We start from the raw sequence: 20,111 nt of genomic DNA on the forward strand, positions 1-20,111 counted from the left end.
TATATTAAGCTCTCTGAAAAACTGAGAGTGCAGATAAAGATGCTGCAAAGACGTTGCCCTTCTTAAAGTTGACTGACGAAGAAATCTACATCCCAGATCAGATTTTTTTACTCTTGATGGAAGTAGTCTCCATTAGAAGCTTATGTCCTGAAGGTCTTACATCTTGGAAAAGAAAGACGTTGCCTCAAGGCTTAATGCTGCTAAGGATCAACTGGCTGTAATGTTGGCTGCAAATGCCGGTGGAGATTTGACTAACTGGTTTTGTTAGGATAGTTATGATTTTGTTAGTGTTGCGGCACAATGTGCAAAGTTTCTTGTTTTGAGTAATCTGCCTCTACCCCCATTTTCCCCTTATGCCTCTATTTTTTGGGTGCAGTTTTACAGACAGTGAGGCTTTTCAGGACTACATCTATGGCGTTCAACCTGAACCTTTCATACTCCCATTTTGTTGGTCTGCTCTTATGTCACCATGCAACATTATAAAGTGTAGTGGCTATAGCTTTCCATAGTTTGGGGTATTCTTTAGTTGGTAACCCAGGCATGTAGTTCTTAAATAAATGGCTTGTTAGGATGTCATTTTATTTATTTTTAGAGACAGGGTTTTGTTCTGTTGTCCAGGCTGGAGTGCAGTGGCACAATCACAGTTCACTGCAGCCTTGAGCTCCTGGGCACCAGCGAACCTTCCCCCTCAGCCTCTCAAGTAGCTGGGACTATAGGCACACACTGCCATACCCACCTGATTTTTGTTTTTCATTTTTTATAAAGATGGGGTCTCGCTATGTTGCTGTATTAGCGCATTCTCACACTGCTATGAATACCCAAGAGGTTCTCTATTAAAAAAGAGGTTTAATTGACACACAGTTTCACATGGCTGGGGAGGCCTCAGGAAACTTACAATCATGGTGGAAGGCACCTCTTCACAGGGTGGCAGGAGAGAGAGTCCTGAGCAAACGGAAAAGCCTCTTATATAACTATCAGAGCTCATGAGAACTTACTCACTATCACTAGAATAGCACGAGGGTTACGGCCCCCACGATTCAATTACTCCCACCAGGGATCTCACACAACACATAAGGATTGTGGGATGAGACTGTATAGGGGAATTCAAGAGGAAATTTGGGTGGGGACGCAGCCAAACCAAATCAGTTGCCCAGGCTGGCCTCAAGTTCCTGGCCTCAAATGATCCTCTTGCCTCAACTTCCCAAAGTGCTGGGATTAAAGGTATCAGCCACATCCCCAATTTAGGAATTAATTTTACATGCCTTCCAGTATTATGCTGCTGCTAAAAATGCAATTCTAAAAAGTATACCCAAAACACCCAAAAATATTTATGCAATATAACATTAATTAACGAGAGAAGAATTCAAAATATATACACTATAAATATAACAATGTAAAAAATATATGCAGGTGGGAGGTAACAAGTTAAAACAAACTGTACTAGAGTAGGGTGACTTTAAAAATAAAATCTCTTATTTCCTACATTAGCTATTTGCTACAAATGTTTGTTCTTTTTTTTTTTTTTGGCCTGGGATTAATCATCAATAGGTGGAAGTTTGTAGAAAAATATTTAATATCCACAAAATGAATCAAAAATGTGGCTAAACATTGTAGCTTCATGACTTTTTCTTTTCTTTTCTTTTTTTTTGAGATGAAGTCTTGTTCTGTTATCCAGGCTGGAATGCAATGGCACAATCTGGGCTCACTGCAGTATTTGCCTCCCAAGTTCAGGTGATTCTCCTGGCTCAATCCTAAGTAGCTGGGACTACAGGCACGTGTCACCACTCCTGACTACATTTTTCTGTATTTTCAGTCAAGACAGGGTTTTGGCATGTTGGCCAGGCTAATCTCGAACTCCTGACCTCAACTAACCCGCCTGCCTTGGCCTCCCAAAATGCTGGGATTACAGGCATGAGCCACTAAGCCTGGCCTACATAACTGCTTTTTAAGTCAAATGTTTTAACATGTTAAGAGGCTATGCACAAAAGTAGCAATCAAGTGTTGGTTAAATACTTTTGAGTATTATTTGACTTAAATATTTCTTTCAAATGGCACCAAAAAATGGCTTAAGCATTCTCAGGACTGAGAAATCAGGATGGGATGTTGATACCAGTGACCTTAGGTTGAAAGCCATTGTTGTAAAACAAGGTGCTTTCCTGGCATGTGAGGCAAACGCTGGGTTTTTACAAGATCATCAACTGAGGCAGTGCCTTTGACTTGGCATTATCTACTGTGGCAAGAAGCAGCAAGGTCATGATAGGCTTCCTGGTGGAATAACCTTGCTTTTTGGAATAAAAATTCCCACCAATTACCCACATACCAAAGTTATGCACTAGCTAATTAACATGAAAGTTTTCTAGCAAATAAAACACACGTATCACAAAATCATTTCTTTAAAAGAAAACGCAAAGAAGAGAAAGAAAAGAAGCTGATGAGAGTGAAGCCTGATTTAGCAGGTAAGTTTATTCAACATAGTGCATGATTCAAAGCATCTGATAACCCATAGCCGACAAGGTTTCCTATTCCTTATTACAAAATACCAGATACCCTGAATATAGCTAATTCAAGGTCCTCATTCATTTTCCCCTATACCTAGAATTAAGCAGGTTTCCCCATTTAGCACACATTTCACATTCACTGAAGGCTTTGGGGAGAGGGGGAAACAGAGCTTATGACCGCCCTCTGAACCAAAGGCACTTAATATTAAAAGACAAAGCACAGTAGAGTCACCCCACAGACATTCCTGTATGTTCAATGGCTGAACTTCAGCACACCATCACTGGCCCATGTGGGATTCATCATAACAATGTAAAAGACACTGATTTCCTTGGAAAAGCAAAGTGCAGTATGAATATAAAGGAGTCACCAACTCCCCTTTTCTCAAAATAATACATAAGAGAATTCTTACTTTACATGATTAGTATCACTCAAGGTTCACACATGGAAAAAAATAGCTAAAAAATAATCTATCATAAATTCTCACTATGAAGTCACAATAGAATCTGATATCCCCTTTAGAATTGGTGAGTTAGAGAGAACCCCAGAGGTCAAGCTGTCCATCCCCCCAGGCACCTGAGGCCCAGGAAGGTTGAGTGTCGAAGCTGGGGTCTAACCCCTGTGGCAGAGCCTGGGTAGGATGCCAGCCTTCTGCTCCACTCCCCTTCCTCTTTAAAGGCTCTCAAAAGTAAAATAAGGCAATGATGTCCAAAGACGCACCACACAATAAAGCACATGCACTGACCCAGGTCAGCGATTTGGTCTCACAAGACGGTTCCTTTGGCCATTGGGCAGGTATGTAACCCACCTCAGGGTGGGAATTCTTTGCGTGAGATTGTTCAAAGTTCTGAGGGAAGCCCAGTATAGGCCAGTCATGACTCCTTCTTGGATTGGGGAAGGCTCTTCTTGGTTGTCAGTCCATGGTGGGCAGGCGGTCGGCTGCACAGCGGAATCCCAGATTCGAAGCGGAGCTATCAGGTGTGTTCTGGCTCCGAGCAGCACAGCGATACCTGTAACAGTAGGACTGTGCAGAGAGAGAAAGCAAGGTAAGTGCTCTTGGGACTCTCGGCCAAGGGCTCTAAACTGTCAGATGCATATTGCACAAAAGCACCAGCTGTAGACAGTGCTTACCCACACCCCTTCCTGTATGGATACTTAACATGTATGCTTTAAGAAGGGCAGCACATTCAAGAATTAACCACGTATTTCCAATGTCCTTTACCTTAGAAACATAACACAGATATGGTACAAAGATGTTCAACATTAATTATAACAGCAAAAAAGAAAATGTAACAACCAATGGTTGCCTAAGTTTAGGCACATCCATATAATAGAAAAGTAAGCAGCCATTCAGTCATGATTTTACATAATATTTAATGACACAGGAAGTTTTCATGATAAAATATAAAATGAGGCCAGGTGCAGTGGCTCACACCTGTAATCCCAAAACTTTGGGAAGGTGAGGTGGAAGGACTGCTTGAGGCCAGGAGTTCGAGGCCAGCCTGGGCAACACAGCAAGACCCCATCTCTACAAAAAATTAGCCGAGCATGGTGGTGTGCACCTATAATCCCAGTTACTTGAGAGGTTACAGTGGGAAGATCTCTTGAGCCCAGGTGTTTGAGGCTGCAGTGCACCATCACTGAGCCACTGTGCTAATGCCTGGGTGACAGAGCAAGACCTTGTCTCCAACAAAAAAAAGTTAAATGAAAAAGTCAGAATATATGCTGCATATGTGGTATGACTCTGTAGATAACTACATATGCCAAAAAAAAAGACTGAAAGAGTCAGAATGCACCACAACGTGCACAGCAGTTATCCCTCAAGCAACCTGGGTTTCATATTTCCTATAGGAAAGCGACGCAATATTCCTATACAATAAGTATATTGATTTTTGAAATTAAACCACGTAATAAGTGATAGATGGCAACTGAAAAAATATTAAGAACACTAAGATATCATTTAATAACTAAATAACATTTAGGATATCATTTACTACCTAAATCATATTTATGATATCATTTAATACTAAAAGATTGGCAAAAAATTAAAAAAGCCTGGAAACATCAAATGTAGGAAAGGCTGTGGGAAAACACTGCTTTTTAAAAATACATTGCTGTGGGAGTTTAAGTCGTAGTAACTAATAAGGCTATACAATGTTGTGTGCGGTTTACATCTGCGTTGTTAAATAAGAGCCAGGCACAAGTACACACAGGCACACCAACAGAGACCTTGAGCGCCTAGTACATACCAGACATGGGGCCAGGTATCTTCATCTGTTATGTCACTTGATTCTAACGGCCCAGAGAAAATGACTTACCCAAGATTGCACAGTTATTAAAGGAAGTAGAATTCCAATTCAGATCTAACTGTGGTGTGCTTGTTTCCTCGCAAGATTCTACACTTCCAGAGGGAAAGGATACCACTTCTCATGTCTTCTTTCTCACTGCCCAATACACAAGCCCTGCATGCACTCATACACTTGCACACACATAACACCTGAATGCATATATCCCTGGCTACCTAGCAGGTATTCCGTGATTAACCACAAATTACTTCAAAAGCCTCCACGTGCCAAAAATAACCACGCATGAAACTCTTGTGCCCTAGGATTATTCTCCGACCCAAAATAATGGAGAATAAAACTAAACCAGTCATCCTGTGTGCCATGAGCATAAACTCTGAGGTGGCCCAGTGTAGCTCAAGTCCCTGCAAGCTGGTTAAAGAAGTTTCACAAAAAAACATGTGGAATAACTTTGGAATCTATGCAGAAGTGCTAATTTGGAGTCTGGGGAAGATAAGTCAGCATGCAAAAGGTTTTTTCTTTTCTGTATTATTCTCTTTTCTCTCAGAAAAATAAAATGCTTCTTATCTTTATGAAAAGTTTCTCTAAAGTTGACACAGAAATTCTCTGGAGCACTTCTACCATCAAAAAGAAAGACACGGTGCTTTGTTTTCTATAGATAGTGAAATGATAACAACGAATTTTCTCATTTTCCTTGTGGTCAGTGAAGAATACAACATTAGCAATTCTCAGGTAGATATAAGGAAGATGAATTTAAAATGTGCTAGAAATAATTGATACATTGATGGCATCTACCACTATGTGTGACCTGCATGCAATGGAAGCTCTCAAATGACTAGAGGTGGCCATACAGGAAGACACGGCAAAAGCCTCATTCCACGTACAGCCTACTCATTGGGCTGTGAAACAATGGTGCTTTGGTATTACTAGAGTCAAGTTCCTGCGGTAATCCAGGACCCCACGCAACCAAGCATGTGTAGTGAATTCCACACTACAGCAAACATCAGGTTCAGGGGGAGCTAGACGATGACATGACATTCTTGTCCCATAAATGTACATGCATGACCAAAAACAATCACGTGTTTCCTGACTGCTCACTGAGTACGCCCACAGAAGCGACCTGAGTAGTATCATGGTCCTGTCTTGCTGGAGATCTCAGGCTGGTTGAAGAAACAGATGACACATCAAGCTGCTACACAGCATGGAGAGGTAACAATTCTGAAGTAATTAGCAATACAAGCGAAGGAGCTGTCCCTTGTAGAATGCCAATGTTTTAGGAAAGACTTTTTTAGAAGGCAGAAATTGAGGTGGGTGGTATTTCCATGATCATGGCAGTGGTCCTTGCACCTCGGCATACATAAGAACGGCAATATACCTTGTTTAAATCCATGTTCCTAGGCCACACATCCAGAAACTCTGATTCTGGAAGTCTAGTATGGACCCAAGAACATACTTCTAACAAGCTTCGAGGTGCTGCTGATGGTACAGGCCCATGGGCCACACTTTGAGTAACACTGATTACAGGATTCAGAAAGGAGAAAAGAAGGCACATGAAGTGGAGAAAACAATGGCTTCAGAGGCATGAAAATGGAAACATTCAGGCAAGTTGAGAGCATAGCAAGGCCACAGCCTGATCATGTCAGAGCATGGTTTAATTATTCATCGAATATATGAGAGTTTACAATATGGATGCTATTTTAGGTATGACAGATACAATCAGAACAAGACAAACAAGATACCTGTTATCAGGGAGCTAACTTCAACAGGGAATTGTCAGACAATAAATAAACCAATATACTCAAGGTGGTTTCCAGGAATAGTCACCTTGGAAGGAAGGAAAAGAGGGAAAGAGGACTGAGAGTGACTAGGAGCCTACTTTAGATAGGGTGATGGTCTGGGAAGGCCTCTCTGAGAAGATCACAAGTGAGCTGAGCTGCCCAAAGATCTGGAACGTGAGAATTCCAGGCAAGAACAATGACTGGCACAAGATGATTAATGATAAGCAGGAAATGTGGGTGCGTCACATCACACACAGCCTTCTCAGGAGTGTGGACTTAATACACGTGAAAACTATTAGGTTATTGGTGCAAAAGCAATCACAGTTTTTGCCATGGAAAGTAATGGCAAAACTGCAATTACTTTTGCACCAACCTAGTAACAACTAATATTTTGCTAATTTACTTACCAAAAAGGACAAAAGCCAAGACTCATTAGCTATTTAATCTCAGGCAGAGCCTTTTTAAATTTGTTCCCTCATCAATAAAATGGAGCTATCAATGGAATCATGTTAAAATACTTGATCAGCCAGGCACGTGGCTCACACCTGTAATTCCAGCACTTTGGGAGGCCAAGGTAGATGGATCACCTAACAGGAGTTCAAGACCAGCCTGGCCAACATGCCAAAACCCTGTCTCTACTAAAAATACAAAAATTAGCTAGCATGCTGGTGGGTACTTGTAATCCCAGCTACTCAGTAGGCTGAGGCAGGAGAATTGCTTGAACCAGGAAGGCGGAGGTTGCAGTGAGCTGAGGTTGCATCACTGTACTCCAGCCTGGGTGACAAGAGTGAAACTCCATCTCAAAAAAAAAAAAAAACAAAAAACTAAACAAAAAAAACTTCATCTTTGCCTTTACATATAAAAGGAAAGCACTAAGCAAGTGGAAGTCATTATAACTGCTACTATATAATAAATGTAACACTCTTAATCACAGAAACTAACTTTGTCTTATCTGACCTCTTTGGGGTAACTGGGTTCCTCACTAAAACAACAAAGGTATTAGCCAGCTTCCAAGCAGGTCTTTGGAACCTTGTATTCAACTGCAGGAAGATGGTAATGCCCCTGCCAGCATCTGAATGTGGATATACATTTGCTACACAAATGGGAAAGTTAAGAAAGCTCTCTGGTGATAGAGCATAGGACTTAGGTTTTTGTTGAATGGCATGTTTCTACCTGTCACTTATGTCTTAAATTACATAAGAAACCATTTTAAAATAAGATGATGTTCATATGCCACAAAACCTAGCATATAACAGCTAAAATGAACTGTTGGGACCTGCCCAAAGCACTGTGTTGAGATTCCATGGCTGTAATACAGGATAGCAGAAAAGAAATCAAGGATATATAAGAGATTATTCCCAGAGCCATATCTGAAGACGCTGGTACATAGAGAATAATGTCATTCTTGAAAGACAAAAATTAAGTACACAAAAAAGTTTGCTGGAATACTATCCTATCAATTGTTTTCTTTAGGAAGCATAATGATTTTGTTTTCATTTTGATCTTTATTATATATTTTCTAATTTTTGTGCTATGAAAATATCTTTATATAATAAAAAAGTTTAAAATCAGTGCCCCTCCCTTCCCCACCACCGAAACTTAGTTCTTTATTAGATCACAGCAATCCCTGAGACTGTCCATTAACCAAAAAGATGATAAAGAATTAAACCCTAAAAAGCAAGACTCACTACAAAAGTTAGTGTTGAAAGGTCAGAGCCATCACTTGAGAAAACAGTCAATTCACACCATGATTCCATTTAAAGACACTCATTCACTCAGCAAACATTTATTAATAAGTCGTTCATTTGAAATCCCAACTAATAAAGCACATAATTAAAAAGGTAAATGGCCTCATTATAAATGTACTCATTGCTCTTTCTTTTTTTTCCAACTTTGTTTTTAGCATCAAAAGTGGTTCTTAAGGATGTGAGGTCTTTAGGTGGCTGAAAAATGGGTCATTCTCCTAATTAAGAACAGCGAAAGTGGGAAGGACCTGTTTTAGTCCTATTTCATCAAGATGGCTAATTACTGTGTGAAATTGATCTCCATGTCTGTGCTGAGAATGTGATCCTGAACTTGGGAACAATCCATTACCAGCCTTGGGGCTTCAAAGTCAAGTGGAACAGAGAAGAAAACTTTTAGGGACAAAGGGCATTTTAAAAATAATTGTAGCTCATGTTAAACAAAATCATTATAGAGAACTGCACAACAGAACTGAGTTCTCAATTTCTCATCCATTGCTCTTCCTACTGACACTAGACCAACTCTTTTTGTTCTTCATCTTGGCGAGAAGGTGAGGATTTCCTCAATGTTGTAGGATGGGCTAAAAACCAAGAGGGATTAATCTAACAACATCAACAACAATGAGTATTTCTTGAGAACTTACGATATGAACTGTTCTAAGAACTTACATGTACTAAGTCACTTAATCCTCTCAATAACCCTATGAGGTAGGCATTACTAGTCTCTGTGCAGTATTAGTCTCTGTGCCGTATACATAAGGAAAAATTTAGTGTGCCGAAGGTCATATGGTTTATAAATGGTGGATCCAAGGTTCCGGCCAATTCAATCCGATTGTCACTCTTAACCAGATGACATGTTGTTCATAGTTTTTCTTTCTGTGCCCCCATCTCCTTATTGAAGCTATATTTTGGATAAATTTTTAAAAAGTTATGAATGATCATTAGAATTTAGCCAGGCAGGCCAGGCATGGTGGCTCATGCCTGTAATCTCAGGACTTTGGGAAGCTGAGGCAGAAGGATCACCTGAGATTAGGTGTTCAAGACCAGCCTGGCCAACTTGGTAAAATCACATCTCTACTAAAAATACAAAAATTAGCTGGGCATGGTGGCACGTGCCTGTAATCCCAGCTACTCGGGAAGCTGAGGCATGGGAAGTACGTGAATCTGGGAAGCAGAGGTTGCAGTGTGCCAAGATCACGTCACTGTACTCTATCCTGGGCGACAGAGCAAGACTCTATCTCAAGAAAAAAAATAATAATAATTTAGCCAAACAAACTGGTGTTGGCCCATGATCAAAAATAAGTTACCATCTAAGCAAGAAAAATGTTTTAAAAATGAATTACAACATTATTCTTTATTTTTACCAACTTTTTTCCTTTTATTGATTTTCACCTATGCCATGAACATTGCTTTTGCCTATCTAGTTGGGAGCTTATTAGTTGGTTCCTTCTTCAAAACAGAAGGGGGGAAATAATCTAATTATAATAAAGATGATGCTGATAGGAGAAACTAACTTTTACTGAGCCTTTACCATAAGCTAAGCACTGTACCAAGAACTTATATAGGTTGGTTCATTTACTCCTCATCAGAACTTTATAATGGGTACAATTATGGAATGTCACAAATATGAAAACTGAGGCTTAGAAAGATTAAGTAATTTGCCCAATGACACATACCTAGCAAGAAACAGATATAGAACTCCAATCCAGATGTAATTTCCAAATCCACATCTCAGTAATTTAGTAAAAGCTGTCACTCTTAATCTACTGGAAAGGCTAAGCACTCTGAAAATAATTCACAGCCAACACTGTGCTATTTTCCTGACCTTACAGGTATAACCAGACTGATGTAAAAGACCAACCCAATATACAATTCACTTGATCAAGATTCTGTTAAGCGTCATTTTTCTATGGAAAATCCTGTGGATCTCACTTTGTTTTGTCACTCTGCTATTCTCCTCTTCTGAAATGTTATCCACATCATATGGAACTTGACTAAATTAAAACATATCCTTCAGGTAAGCTAAGAAAAGATTAAAAATGCATGACATAAACTTTAAATCAACCACTACAATTATAAAACAAAGAGTTACAGTTGATAAGCATAAGGAGAAAAAATGGGGTGATTAAGAAGTATGTAATCAAAAAGAAGACAGAGAACAAAGAACAGATGAGACAAAGAAAAAAAAAATCAAGATGGCACATTTCAACCAAACCATATCAAAAACCACATTAAACATAAATGATCTAAACACCCAATGAAAGGCAGAGATAATGCCAATAAATTCAATAACTTAAATGAAATGGACAAATTCCTTAAAACATACAAACTACCAGAATGTACTCAAGCAGAAGCAGATAAGCGGTAGTCCTACAGCTACTTAAAAAATTAGACCTACAGTAAAAGAAAAAAAAAATTCGACACACTTGCTCACACCTGTAGTCCCAGCCATTCAGGAGGCTTAGGCAGGAGAATCACTTGAGTCCAGAAATGTGACCCTGTCTCTAAATTAATTAATTAATTAATTAATTATTAAAACTCTCAGCCTGAATGCATTCACCAAGGAATCCCATCAAACATTTCAAGCATAATGCTAGTTCTATATTAATTATTCCAAAAAATTTAAAATAAGTTAATATTTAACAACTCAATCTATGAAGACAGTAATACCCTGAAACCAAAATCAGACAAAGACATTACAAGAAAACAACAGAATGAACTAGATGCAAAAATACTCATAATTTTTGCAGATCAAATCCAAAATATATAAAAAAGATAATATATCATGACTAAGTGGAATGTATTCCAGGAATGCAAGGATAGCCTAATATTTGAAAATCAATGTAATTCACCATATGAACAGACAGAAAAAGAAAATCATATTATCATCTCAATAGATGCAGAAAGCACCCAGCAAAATTTACATCCATTGCTGATTAAAAATAAAAAAATTAGCAATGGAAAAAAAAACTTTCTCAAGCTGGTAAAGGGTATGCATCTAAAAACTATGGCTAATATATACCTGATTTTGAAAAATTAAATGTTTATTCCCTAAGATCAAGAATGAGGTATGAATGTCTACTCTTATCACTCCTATTCAACACTATGCAGAAGGTTTTAGCCAATGCCATACAGCAAGAAAAAGTTATAAAAGGCATCCAGATTAAAAAAGAACTGTTGATATTCACAGATCACATGATTGCCTATATTGAAAATATGATACCATCTACAAAAACATTACTAAAACTAATAAATGAGTTTTGCAAGGTTGCAAGATACAAGATGAACATACAAAAATCAGTACCGCCGGGCGTGGTGGCTCACGCCTGTAATCCCAGCACGTTGGGAGGCCGAGGTGGGTGGATCACGAGGTCAAGAGATCGAGACCATCCTGGTCAATATGGTGAAACCCCGTCTCTACTAAAAATACAAAAAATTAGCTGGGCATGGTGGCGCGTGCCTGTAATCCCAGCTACTCAGGAGGCTGAGGCAGGAGAATTGCCTGAACCCAGGAGGCGGAGGTTGTGGTGAGCCGAGATGGCGCCATTGCACTCCAGCCTGGGTAACAAGAGCGAAACTCCATCTCAAAAAAAAAAAAAAAAAAAAAAAAATCAGTACCACGTAAGAGTATTTAATAAAAGCATGTATGAGGTTAAAATATATTTTAAATAATCTACTGGGAAGCTTATGAAAATGTAGCTTACAAATAAGCTAAAAATTATAAAACATGAAATAGATACACTCATATGCATGGAACTGGGACAGTTAATGTTCTTTACTTGCTTAAAATATTTTTTATAAGCTTCCGTTACCCCATTTATTCTTGATGAAAAATCTTCTGGTCCTCAATTACTTAGAAAGTAAATGGATTCTCAGTTTAGCAAAGTGCCATATGTCAGAGACAAACTGGTGGCAATTATGATTTTGAGATACTATCATACAAAGGGAGATTCACCTGTTTTTCATGGAAGTCTGGTTTTCTGGCAAGAAGATCCAGGTACATTCATAGTAACAACTTCAAATAGAGAAACGACCTTGGATTAAAGACTCTGATGTGTACGTGAACATGTAAGTATATTGGGAAGACCTGGGACAATGCTTTTAATTTAAAATTGAAACTAGAATTTTAGGCTGGGCACAGTGTCTCATATCTGTAATCCCAACACTTTGGGAAGAAAAGGCAGGAAGAATTTCCTAAGCCCAAAAGTTCAAGACCAGACGACACAACATGGCAATACACCATCTCTACAAAAAATTTAAAAATTAGCCAGGGATGATGGCAGATGTCTGCAGTCCCACCTACTTGGGAGGCTGAGATGGGAGGACCACTTGAGCCCAGGAGGTCAAGGCTGCAGTGAGCTGTGATTGTGCCACTGCACCTCAGCCTGGGTGAAGAGCAAGACCCAATCTCAAAAAAAAAAAACAATAAAAAAAAATTTTATGAAGATAAATTTGTCTACATTTTGTTGTCAATGTAGGTATACAGGCCTACAAATTCACATATATATATAATATATACATATATAATTTAGAGAGATTTGCTTTAGGCTAGTGGTTTCCAAACTTGGCTGTATGTTTTTATCACCTGGAGGGCTTTAAAAAATGTAATGTTGGCCAGGCACAGTGGCTCATGCCTGTAATCCCAGCACTTTTGGGGGCCGAAGTGATGGATCACGAGGTCAGGAGCTCGAGACCATCCTGGCCAACGTGGTGAAACCCCGTCTCTTACTAAAAATACAAAACGTATCTGGGTATGGTGGCATGTGCCTGTAATCCCAGCTATTCAGGGGGATGAGGCAGGACAATCACTTGAACCAGGGAGTTGGAGGTTGCAGTTAGCCGAGATCGTGCCACTGCACTCCAGTCTGGCAACAGAGCAAGATTCTGTCTCCAAAAAAAAAAAAAAAAAAAAAAAGGAAAAGAAAAAAAGTAATGCCCAGTTCACACCGAAGAAAAATGATGAAATCAGAATCAGGATGAATCAGAAGCCAGGCATCAGTATTGTATATAGATCCCAGATGATTCCAGTGTGCAATAAAGTTTGAGAACCACTATTTTAGACAAAATTTGATAATGGCATTATTATCAAATTAGTAACTTAATTTTGAGCCATTATAGGTGGTTTTAAGTCTCTAACCACTTGGACTGAATAAATTACCAGGGGAAGCAATAACAATCTGCAAAATGCCATCTCTGCAGAGGGATGGAAAGCTGGAGATCAGGAGATGCTAAAAATATATGACTCAAAGAAAAAGGGAAGGGATGGTATTCTATTTCCAAATTCCTTATAAAGGTTATTTATGAAACATCAAGTCACTGCAACTGACCAAGAAAGCCAGCTCAGAAACGAAAATCATAGCCCAAAGAGAAGAAACACCCTCTGAGAATGATGCTTATTACATGAGGCACATTTTATACCCAGAAAACGGGATGCTTCCATTTGAGTGTATCACAATCTGTCCTCCATACGTAACTCTCACCTGATTCTTAACAGAAAATCCAGAAATGTACAGGAATAAATTAAGGGTGTGCTTTCAGATTTACATGCTGAAAAAGATAGATACACCCACACCCATGTAGTTCATGGGACAACAAAGGTCTCTCAAAGGGGCAAGATTCACTGAATGAAATTTGATTGACAATAGGTCATTTACAACCTCTGTCACCTGTGTTACTTTTCTCCATGCATGTAACCAAACGTGAGATGACTGTCCTTTTTTTCTGGTTTCAGTGGGGTTAGGTATGCATTTGCAAAAGTGAATGGGACATTTGGGGCTATCATTTACAGTGGATCCATAAAACTGCTATGAGAACTAGAATAGCAAAACAGAGTTTAGTGACATGACTTACCCTATGGCACATGTAGGATCCACCTTTCTTCACCCGGTCTTTCCCAGAAGGGGGACCTTTCTATGGATGAAGAAAAAAGGCTACATTAGACCAGAAAGCAAAGCTGCCCCTTACACAGTTGGAGAGAACCCGCTTTGATCCAACTAGCTCTCTCATGTTTGCCTAAACTCTCCACACGCATGCATTTCTACCCCTAGGCTTTCTATCTGTATTCATGGACCCTCCCAAATGCCTACCTCCCCAAATCCTACCCATCTTCTAAGGCCCACCTCAAGTTCCCACTCTTTGGTAAAGTATTTGTGACGATAGGAAGCAATCCTGCCTCTAAGTCTCTACAGCATTTGTTGCCAGGATGACTAATAAGCAGCTTGGTTGCACCTCTTACCATGTCATGTGAATATGCAAATTTATCCTGTGTTATAATTGGTTTATTCATCTACACTGGCATGCCTCTTTAAATTACATGGGTTTTTTTGGAAATAAAAAAAATTTTTTGAGACTCCCTCTGTCACCCAGGCTGGACTGCAGTGGCATAATCATAGCTCACTAAAGCCTTGACCACCTGGTCTCAAGCAATCCTCCCTCCTTAGCCTCCCAAGTAACCCACAGGCATGAACCACCACACTCAAGGTAACTTTCAAAAATTATTATTTGTAAAGGCCGGGTCTCACTATACTGCCCAGGCTAGTCTCGAACTACTGGGTTCAAGTGACCCTACCGCCTCAGCCTTCCAAAGTGCTGGGATTACAGGAATGCACCACCACAGCAGGCCAGAATTATACGTTTTTATAATCCCACTGTGTAACACTTAATAAACACTTTGCTGATTGAATGAAAGAGTCTGCTTGTTAGCCTTTTTTAAAAAAATTAGGTGTGGTTTATTGATATATAATAATATACAGTAAAATCCCATCTTTTTAAGTGCACAGTTCCAATGAGTTTTGACAAACATATATAATCATGTAACTGCTATCACCACCAAGATATAGAACATGGTTTATCTTAAAAAAAAAAAAAAAAAAAAAAGACACATAGTGCTTACTATGAACCAGGCACAGTTTGAGTACTTTACAAATATTAACTCAGGTATTCTCCACCCAACCTTGGAGGTAGATTAAGTAATTGGCAAAGTAATTGCCACAGCCAGGCAGCCTTGCTCTAGAGTCCATACTTGGAGGCACTCCACTGTGCTCCCACTTAGAGACCAGAACTGTAGGAAATCAGGCAGAAAAGAAGGCAGGAAAGAGCAGTGACTGCCACTGTAATGAGAATTAAGATCTACACAGAGCCAGTATAATGGCAAGAGCTTTTTCTAGGGAGTGCTTCAGATAAAAGTTTAAAGGAAACAAAAATCCTAAAGCATCGTGCCAAGATAAAAGCCTCAACATCAGGTAAGCTATACAGAGCATCTGAGAGGTGCCAATAGGCTTTAATAAGCCAGAACCATAACAGGGGAGTCTGTGGGCATAGGGATTTATCTCCCTTATTTTTGTTGTTCAAAAAGACAACTAATCACACAACTGTCTACTATTTGCTTATCGAAAATGTGAGAAGCTGGGACCACGCTGCTCCTATCTTACTTTTTCCTTTTCCTGTGAACCACCTATTTCAAGGGCCCTTACTTAAGTGGCAGAAATTAAAAGAACCACATTTTCTCCAAGCACGGCTAATGTACTTTCTTGCAAATGTAAACCATGTGGGCAGAAGTGCACATTATCTTCTAAGCATTTCCAGGTACAGATGCTCCTTAGCATGGGATTAGGTCTTGTCCTGATGAATCCATTGTAAGTCGAACATTTAAAACACCTAACCTACCCAACATCACAGCTTAGCCTAGCCTACCTTAAATATGTTCAGCACACATACGTTAGTCTGTAATTGGGCAAATCGTGTAACACAAGGTCTGTTTTACAATAAAGTGTTGAATATATCATGTAAATTAATACTGAACTGAAAGTGGAAAACAGAATGGTTTTACTTAAAAGCACAGTTTCTCCCGAAGGCATATCACTTTTGCACAGCTGTAAACTCAAAAAAATCTTAAGTCAAACCATTGTGAGTAGGGGACTGTCTGTGCTTAGAAACTATCACAAAGCCATTGGCTATTCCTCCTTCATCTGCAGGGCTACAATATTTCCAAAGCCTTAAATGCTTAATGTTACATTAATAAGCTTCTATCAATTATGAACAGGCACACTGCAAATGTGAAAAGCTGCACGTCAAAATAATGGCCAGAAGCAGTATTCTCCCCAGGAATATCTAGAATCTGACAAACATTCTGAGTGAGTTTATCATTCTATAAAAGACGATTACCAAGGATTCACAGTAGCATCAATGAAAGCATTTCTAACTGTGGAACTCCCTCATACAACGGCCACCCTCTCCTATACTGTTTCTTGCTAGACAATTCTTGCATTACACTGCTTTAGGTGGTTCTCTGCATGCTCTTTACAATGTATCAAATGACAGTTTAAATTGTGATTCAAGTCTCTGACAGTATCTGCCAACATGCAATTTAGACTCCTCAAGTAGATCTAGGAACAAGAAGGAGCTGATTTGCCAATGTGAAGGCATGGGAACAAAATAGTTTCCTTTCATCATCAACTTCAATGAACTAAGTCTGCAATCAATAACTATGACACTTATCAGAGTGACACGAGTACTAATGACAGTCATCCCAGGCTGACACAACTGTAGCCCCTAACACAGTCCTCAATTTAGGTTACTGCTCAGCTGGCTCTTATAAATAAAACTCTTTTTTGCTAGCAAACAACATGGTAATTAGCTAAAACTGTTTGAAGTGTTTGCCACTTTGCCAAAAAACAGAAAAATGACTAGGAGGGTATAGTGGGTTGAAGAGTGTTCCCAAAATTCATGTTCGCTCACAGCCCCCGTGTCTGACCTGATTCAAAATAGGAACTTTGCAGATTTGTAATTTTTGTAATTAATATAAAGCCATATTGGATTAGGGTGGGCTCTAAATCCAATGACTGGTGTCCTTGTAAGACGATGAGAAGATGCACAGAGAAACAATGAGTTGTACATGGGGTCATGGAGGCAGGGACTGGAGTGAGGCAGCTACAAGCCAAGGAATGCGAAGGATTCCCAGAAGCCACCAGGAACAATCCTCCCTTGGAGACTCCAGGTGGGGTGTGCCCCAGACGGCACCTTAATTTCAGACTGCTAGCCTCCAGAACTGTGAGAGGAAAAATTTTTGTTGTTTGAAGACATTAAGTGTGTGGTAGGTTGTTATGCATCCCTAGTAGACTAATCCAGAGAGTTGGGGAAGAGGGGTGTCTCCATTCCAGTTTGTGAAAGAAAACATTAATACATCAAAATTAACACTGTCTCATGATCAAGTTATTACTGCAGGTTAAAACAACTTAAGTGCCTATTGGTGGTGGCGTTTAAATACCTCACCTGTTTGCCTGTATACCTCAGCAGAAAGAGAGGCTGTAGGGCCTACCACCTCCACTTCCGGTGCTCAAGAGTTTCCGGGATGCACAAGACTCCACTTGGAATTAATCTAGACACCCATCAGCAGTGAAATGGATAAAAAAAATGTGATACATATACAACAAATCATGTTCTCTACAGCAACATGGACGGAGCTGGAGGCCATTATTATTCCATGTGAATTAATGCAAGAGCAGAAAACCAAATACTGCACGTTCTCACTTATAAATGGGAGCTAAACATTGAGTACACATGGACACAAAGAAGAGAACAATAGACACTGGGGCCTATTTGAGGGTGGAGGGTGGGAGGAGGAGGAGGGCTGAAAAACTACCTACTGAGTATTAGGCTGATTACCTGGGTGACAAAATTATCTGTACACCAAACCCCAGAGCACACAATTTACCCATGTAACAAACCTGCACATGCACCCTTTGCACTTAAAAGTTGGAAAGAAAAAAAAAAGTTTCAGTGGAAAAACACATGGAACATACGGACTCTGCCTATAACCAGGCAGGTATCACCATGAATGCTGTCTCCAAAGGTACTATTGCCCATAACTGTTCTAGTCCCACAGACACCGAAATATTAACACGTTTCTAATGCTTGCATGGTTGCAAGGAAGAGCAAAGCACACAGGTTTCTACACGTCACTCCCAATAACCTCAAAAGGCCAAGGTACAGGCAAGGTTCTCGGGAAAAAGGATAAAGAAGCAACACTCGGTGTTGGTGCAGAGAAATCTACCCGTTTTAAACACCTGGGAAGACATGAAAGTCTTTAACAATGAAACGAATCCACTGCAGATGCCACAAACCACGTACCAGTGAGACTGGCTTGTCTGGAGGAGGAATGAGTCTGTAAGGAAGAGGGGTGACCAGCCTGCTCAGGGCTGCCAGGACATTTTTCACAGCACCACGACTGCACTCTGCGTAGTCAAGAGACACTTCCCTTTCCCTCCTTGTCATGCCCAATACATTGACAAGGAAAGCAACAGAAGGGACGGAGATGTGACAAATTTCCATCACTCAGCAGTCAAAAGGCACTATTAGCAACCTGGATGGGACTGAAGACTATTATTCTAAGTGAAGTAACTCAGGAATGGAAAACCAAACATCATATGTTTTCACTCCTAAGTAGGAGCTAAGCTATGAGGATGCAAAGGCATAAGAACGGCACAATGGACTTTGGAGACTCAGGGGGAATGGATGGGAACGGGATGAGGGATAAAAGACTACAAATAGGGTGCACCAGAATCCCACAGATAACCACTAAATAACTTACTCATGTAACCAAACACCACCTATTTCCCAATAACCAATGGAAATAAAAACATTTAAAACAAATAATAAACATGTTATTAGACATAATGCATAGTATGAAATGCTAAGCATCCATTAAAAAGAATGAGGCACTTCTGTATGTGTATACTTTACTATCATTTTTACTAAGAAAATAACAGCATCAAGCATTTATTCTGACCCTTACAAAAACTATGCCTGAGTGAATATTCTTTATAGAGGAATTCCAGATAATTAATGTAGAAGGAGTAATAGAATATCACTTAAATATCACTATTTCAAAAATCTTGGCCAGGTGCAGTGGCTCATGCCTGTAATCCCAGCACTTTGGAGGCCAATGTAGGAAGATTGCTTGAGTCCAGGAGTTGAAGACCAGCCTGCACAACATGGTGAAGCCTCATCTCTACAAAAAATACAAAAATTAGCCGGACACACACACACACACACACACACACACACACACACACACACACACACACCCCTACCTAAAGCCTAAATATAATCAAGATTTTAAATCTAAATAAAAGACTGTAGGAAATACAGGGGATAGAATATACTAAAATGATTCCACAAAGATGCAATGAACAAAACCCAGACCGTGGGAAATTCTTTTAAAAAGAGATCAGGGCTGGGCACAGTGGCTCATGCCTATAATCCCAGCACTTTGAGAGGCCAAGGCAGGCAGATCACTGGAGGTTAGGAGTTTAAGACCATCCTGGCCAACATGGTGAAACCCTGTCTCTACTAAAAATATAAAAATTAGCCAGTCGTGGTGGTACACACCTGTAATCCCAGCTACTGGGGAGGCTGAGGAAGGAGAACTGCTTGAACCCAGGAGGCAGAGGCTACAGAGCCAAGATTGCACCACTGCACTCCAGCCTGGGCAACAGAGCAAGACTTCATCTCAAAACAAAACAAAACAAAAAACAAAAGCAGATCAGACATGTTTTCAACAAATAAATAGCAAGGGAGGAAAAAGAAAGGAGACATTATAAATTGAGAGACTTAAAATATTCCCTGGTCATGGTGGTGGCAGGGGACAATTCTATATGCCTTGTGGCAGTTTTTGTCCTGGATTAACTTTTGAAGGAAGTTTGTGTAACAAACAGTCTCAGAAGATGACAGAGGGCAGATTTGTTTCCTGGCCAGAACAATAATGTCAAAGGTTGGGTATGTTTATTATAAAC

General features: G+C 39.8%; 1 protein-coding gene across 2 annotated transcripts in view; it reads right to left on the reverse strand.

The window, feature by feature from the left end:
- Positions 1 to 2,432: 2,432 nt before the first annotated feature.
- SUMF1 (sulfatase modifying factor 1) overlaps positions 2,433 to 20,111 on the reverse strand; it is a 104,199-nt gene continuing 86,520 nt past the window's right edge. The window contains exons 8-10 of one of the 2 annotated variants that reach the window (XM_032290529.1): positions 14,170 to 14,229; positions 5,898 to 5,991; positions 2,433 to 3,520 (exon numbers count right to left, since the gene is read on the reverse strand). In XM_032290529.1, the coding sequence (XP_032146420.1) occupies positions 3,471 to 3,520; positions 5,898 to 5,991; positions 14,170 to 14,229 (204 nt within the window). In that variant the 3' untranslated portion in view covers positions 2,433 to 3,470. The remainder of the gene's footprint in view (positions 3,521 to 5,897; positions 5,992 to 14,169; positions 14,230 to 20,111) is intronic. The other variant, XM_032290531.1, reaches the window with a different exon arrangement.

The sequence above is a fragment of the Sapajus apella genome, unplaced genomic scaffold, assembly GCF_009761245.1.
Source record: "Sapajus apella isolate SASKATOON/1434 unplaced genomic scaffold, GSC_monkey_1.0 scaffold23, whole genome shotgun sequence".
Lineage (NCBI taxonomy): Eukaryota > Metazoa > Chordata > Mammalia > Primates > Cebidae > Sapajus > Sapajus apella.